A 6,000-nucleotide genomic window follows, 5' to 3' on the forward strand; every position below is an offset into this window, starting at 1 on the left:
CGCCTGTCTCCCCCTGAATATTTGTGTATGTCGGAGAGGGCCGGTTTGATAGATACAGATATTGAATCAAGCAGCGGCAGTGATTTCTTGAGACATCAATGTTTGATGAGAGGTTAGGCCCTCGGGCTTTAATGCGTAACTGGAGGAATTCACCAACTCCAAACAACAAACACCCACGTCAAAATCTTCCACTGCCTAATGAGGGCTTCGAGATTTGGTGAAATCTTCGAGGTTACACCACGCATTTAAAAAAAAAATCTCTGCAACAGGTGCTAGAGGGAGAAAATGTGGTAATATGATTAACTTTTCACATACGAGTAGTCATGCAACAGCTGCCCTGACATGTGCTGTGATTTATTATCTTATTCGCCTCCTCCCTGTGGAGCAATAGAATAGATAAAAATCCTGGCACACCATTGGTCAGGTGCAGCACCATGACTATTCCTGTCATGCTCACAGTAACCTTTCACTGCTACATCATCTCTGCACACACACACCGAGCTTTTTTTTAGTGCTTGGCAACGGCCCCTGAAACATCCCACTTCTCTACTTGACCTCCCCGTGCAACCTCTGCTTTGGTATGAACCGCTGTCACCGCCGACAGGTCGGGGCTGTACACCTCAAGGTTTCCTCCGTGGTCCAATGTTGGCGCACATGAATCATTATTTCTTCACAGTGCTGCTGCTGCTCAGAGAATGACGATTCATGTGAGACATCATCTGTGCCACTGGTTGCACAAGCAGACACAGACAGAAATGTGTGCTCGTTGTTAAGTGGATGTGTGTGTATGGGTGGGAAATTCAGACAGACATAAGGAAGAGGTGGGCACCACAAAATAATTCATGACTGTGCATACTGAATGCCACCGCTAGATAGATCACATTCAAAAACACCAATGTGCAACATCGACCATCTGAATTATAATTGCATGCATCTAGGTGACCAGTCTGTGAGGCTTTGAGACAAATCTACCAGTGTCATAATATATGAATGTAGCCTACTAAATTTAGCCTGCTCACCGACCATCATGAGTGATGCATTGGATGAGAAAAGGGGGGCTGTGCATGATTGGCTGCACATTTGCTGTATAACCTCAGGGTTGCTGAGAGCATTTGGAGCCTCTCACTCAAACATGACATTCAGACCTGGTTTGTCACCCTGACACGAGTTGATGTTGCATGCTTTTTTTTTCTTTTTTATGAGAGTCTAAGGGGATTTACGAGCGACCACTGTTTTACAAGGTCATGATCACAAATTGCACACACTCACCGTACACTCCTTGGCAACGGATGCCCTCCACGAGCAGCGCCAGCAGCCCCAAAACACAGATAATTAGATCCATCCTCTCACGTTAATCTCTGCATATCCAGCGCTCAGTGGCAAGAAGTCCTTTCCGGGGTGGTGAGGCGCATAGACACAGCGATCCACGATTAATATAGTCTTTGCTGTAAAGGTATGTATGGCCTCTCACTCAAAAGGACTCAGGTAGTGATTGTTTTGATGTCCGCTGCCATGTAGAGAGGAGGGGGCGGGGGGGGGGACGCGGTGCGCTCGCGGCACAGAGACGCCGCGGAGGATGCGGGGAGGCAGGCGCGGGGGCTGCAGAAAGCCCGGCCTTACCGCAGACAGAAACGTCTCCTCGTGTCCAGGTAGCTCCTCTGGTACTTTAACGAGGACCCCCGAGGTGCCAAACCGAGGGGGGACACTGATGCTGTCGACTACAGGCGGACGGAGGCTCGGTACCCACGGACACAGCTCCTCAAATCCAGCGGTGCCTCCGCCGCTGCTGCGTTGACCGCAAACGAAGCCATCACACACACACAAAAAAGACACAATTCTCACTGTTTTCACCTTCTGGGCGGTCTTCAAGCTGCCGATACTACGGTGGAGGCTCGTGCGCTCACACAGTCACATCACGACTGCACCCCGACTGACGCCGCGCGCTCGACTCATCTCTCCCGGTGGCAATGACAAGGGGAGGGTCCAGTCCCGGTGAGGAGCGGCGGATGGTTCCTCCACAGCACCTCGGCGATGTTGCCTCGGCGAGACCACTTTCTAATGAATTCACGCGACGCTGGGAGCCGGATGTGCCCGCCGTGGAGCCAGTTGAGCATCAGTCACGTTGCGCAATACGTGCTACGGAGACCGAGTGGCACCGCAACCGGTCTGTGGCTACGTCAAGAGGTGCGTGGCTCCGAGCGCTCATCTGTATGGGAGGCTTCGCTCAGCGTCAGGAAAGGCATGAGAGGCGCAGCTGCTGGATGCTGTGAGAGAGAGGGAGAGAGAGGGACGGAGAGAGGGAGAGAGGCGGGGGGCAGAGAGGGATGGAGGGAGGGAGAGATGGGACCATTGGAATTCAGGAGATCGAGCTTTGACAGACCTTTGCAATCAACACTGAGCACTCAGTCTATACTCCTGTCTGCTCATGTTTCACCATGCCTCCTTTATCAGACAGGGAGGATGAGATGCTGTCTGTCATGTAGCATTCATCTGCTACAGCACATTACTTTGGCTTGAAACACTAAGATGTCTGTGTTAGTCTATCCAAGCACACACACACCCACACACACTCTCTGCTGCTGCTGCTGCTGCCACAGGCGTGTTTTTGGCAACTTTTTAGCAACACGTCACTTTTTAAGTTTTGAGGAGGTACTAAGTGGTTCCCCAATGGGGTCCCTGCAGGCCCTCGGGGGTCCCGCTGGCAGTTCCAGGGGGGCTCCTGCAAAACGAGATAACCTGTTTCATTATATTCAATTTTGCCATATTTAGTGAGAAATATCCCCAATTAAAAATGTGGACTATTCTGACCACACACTCTGCCTTATTGTACCCCAAGAACAGTGCTCACTAGTCATTTGGACAATTTCAAGGTAACAAACGTTACACTCACTGTAAAATCTGACAAGTTAATCTAACTTAAAATAATCTTGGAAAACTATTACCATGAAAAAGGAAGGTGAACAGGACTGTTAATCTCAATTCATTTTGACTTTATTCAAAGTGTGAATCTTACTTGAAATGTAGTTGTATTTACTTCATTTAATGAAGTTGCTGCAACAAGTAAAATTACCCTGTTCTTAGTAACTTCAGTAAACCAAGTTAGTGAGACTGAACTTGATCATCACGAAGAGGATTTTGGCAATGACGACATTTGGAGATCTGCTTAACATGTATAGGAATATATACAAGTATGACTGACGAGGACCCAGTAGGATACACATGAATATAATATACTTTTTTTTACTGAAGTTGCTTGAACTTCTAAAGATTGATTTAAATAACAGTATTTTTTAAGTCGCAACAACTTAACAAAATTAGGCATTTATAATTACATTTAAGCAAACTTAGCAATTAGATAAAAATTACAACAAAAGTTAACGGAAGTTTTCAAAGAATTAACTTGTCTTCTTAAATTCAGTCAACTTAAAAAACGAATGCAGCCCAAACTGTGACTTTTTTAAGGTAAAATAAAGAATATTTTTTACAGTAATACTGTACACAGCTTAACAAAGCCGATGGCCTGATTTCCCGGGGTGAGTAAAATGCCACCATGGGCGTGTCATAACTCACTTGCCTGATTGGGAAAAAATGAAAGCGAGTTACTGTAAACAGGAGTTTAGTTGGATGGTATTAGACATTATGGGCAAAATAAATTTCAAATATGATCATTTGCTTGGGGGCTAGTAAAAACTGACTTTGGGTGAGTAGATTTTCACATTACATTACCATTGAACCCATTGTAAATGGCTCCACTTTATTTTTTAAACAAATTTCATCTAGTTTCAAGAGGATACGTTGATCACAAACAATCCTGGACATTACTTGACATGAAGCTCATTCAAAATGATTAGTAACTAATTAATGTTCTTAAGAGAGTAAAAAAAAAGAATCATTATTTTAAGAAAATGGCATGCGAAATTGAAAAAGAAAAAAGAGGCAGAACTACATACATCTCTATACAAAAATGTCCTTTTTCATTTGCAATTAGGGCTGGGCAATACAGAAAAACTGAAATATCACAACATATTTGACCAAATAATTAGATATTGTGGCAATATTGTAGGGTTGAGTATTGGTGCTTTCGCAAAATATTTAAACAATGAGATTTTTGATAAATAGTTATCAGTAATGTGGATATAATGACGGGAACAACTAGTGCAGTGTGGTAAGTTTTGAAAATTACAATGCAGCCTTTAATACCAAAAGACAACACTTATGATACAAAATCTGTTACAAAATCTGAGACGATATGTAATCTCATATCATATTTCAATATAATATATTGTCCAGCCCAATTTGCAACTGTCATCTCCTCCATTATGTACACCCGTCTCAATCCTCAAGTCTGTTCCATAGTGGGAGATTAATGTCCCAACGAAGAAATAGTTATCATCATCCTTGCAATTAATAGCACCCTTAAGATATACAAATATTCCCCATACCTCTTGGTATACATTGCAACATTTAACAGAGAAGATTGAAAGGTAAATCAACACCTAAAATGACTCAACTCACTATTAATATTCTCCTAAAATCCCTGCAAATTGGACAATCCTGTTTGATCCCCAGTCATTCAGTGTCATATTTTCTGCCAGAGCCATTTTGTAATATCATACTGATAAAAAAAAGTTGGACTATAGCTGTTTCCTAGCAACACTATGTCGATTATATTGTATTAATTAATGTTTTCCCCAAATGCAGCAGCAAATGTTACACTTTTGGGACAAACAGGTATGGATGCCAAGAGCAACAGTTTGATTCCTGATCAAACATACAGTAAAAACACCAAAAAGCACTCAGTTTGATTCATCGTGATCAAATCTGGCGCTCCTTTAATGACAAATAATCGTGTTTTCAGGCCTCAAAGTTTGGTGCAAAGTTATTGCTAATTCAAAATATGCATCATAGTTAAAAAAAAAAGTGATAAAATATCCACATTGTTTTGTGGCATTTTGACACTCAAGCCGAAGAAGAAGGAAGAACACCTCTTCAAAAATGTAACATTATCTTGACAAGTGATTTTTCCTTATGTATGTGATGATTTCTTTCTTTAAATTAAGAATATATATTATGTTGTAACAGAGAAGAAACGATGAATTGAAGCCCGGCCAGCGTCCTCTGAGGGCTTCTTCTCTGCAGGCAGCTCTGGATGAGCTGAGGAAGTGACTGCTGGAGCACTCGTGTGTGTTTTGGCGCCCTCTACAGGACTCCATCAACTAAATCAATAACCATGCAGTCATTTGGGGTTATACCCAGTTTTGTGACCAGGCTGTAATTTTGATTGCACATGCTCACTGTTTAAAATAGAAATAAAGATGACATAATGATTATTTCATTGCCTCAAGAGCCTTCCATCGTTGTAATTCAGCTGAGCTGCCAATATCTGTGATCCTTAGACGAGGACTTGCAGCAGAGCAGAGGAGTAAAATAAATTTAGTGGAGTTAATATTTGATATAGGCTATTCTAAATTTAATTTTGGGAATCTAAATGATTCATCTTGTCCATCCTTTTTTATACCGTCATTAGTGCGGTGCCCTTGAACGGCGCGGTGGTGGAGCTGAGGAGATACAGAGGCTGTAATTGTTTCAGATCTTATTTTCTGCCAATAACTGGCTTTGTTTTATCTCAAATGGTGCGTGGAGCGGAGCTCTATAAGTTTATCATCGCTTTAATTCAGGGTGTTTAACCATCTCTTGCTCTCCGTCTGTTCACTCCCTCTCTGAGAGAGTTTATGTGCCTGTTTTTGCAAGTGTAAGAAAAGTGGTCCTTTCTCTGCAGATCTCCAGCCAAAAAGTTATTTTATATTCAGCATCATCTCGAGTTTGAAATCTCTGCCGCTGAATCCAAATGTTGGACTTCACCACATTTGCAGGCTTTGTGTGAAAATTCCCGGGAAGTCCGCAAGTGCTGAGTACTGTCTGAATCCACAGTTCATCCGGTCCACGAGGGACCTCAAGGCGACTTTTCTGTAGACTTCCAGAGTTCGTTCAGGGTGCAGA

At 43.0% G+C, this 6,000-nt stretch overlaps 1 protein-coding gene across 2 annotated transcripts in view; it reads right to left on the reverse strand.

The window, feature by feature from the left end:
* Window positions 1-2,248, reverse strand: part of LOC121955372 (MAM domain-containing glycosylphosphatidylinositol anchor protein 2) — a 252,880-nt gene extending 250,632 nt beyond the window's left edge. For both annotated transcript variants that reach the window (XM_088089304.1, XM_088089303.1), the window contains exon 1: window positions 1,270-2,248. In XM_088089304.1, coding sequence (XP_087945430.1) covers window positions 1,270-1,342 — 73 coding nt within the window. In that variant the 5' untranslated portion in view covers window positions 1,343-2,248. The remainder of the gene's footprint in view (window positions 1-1,269) is intronic.
* Between the last annotated feature and the right edge of the window lie 3,752 nt (window positions 2,249-6,000).

This window comes from Plectropomus leopardus, chromosome 16 (genome assembly GCF_026936395.1).
Source record: "Plectropomus leopardus strain MGB_pleo_1.0 chromosome 16, ASM2693639v1, whole genome shotgun sequence".
Classification (NCBI taxonomy): domain Eukaryota; kingdom Metazoa; phylum Chordata; class Actinopteri; order Perciformes; family Serranidae; genus Plectropomus; species Plectropomus leopardus.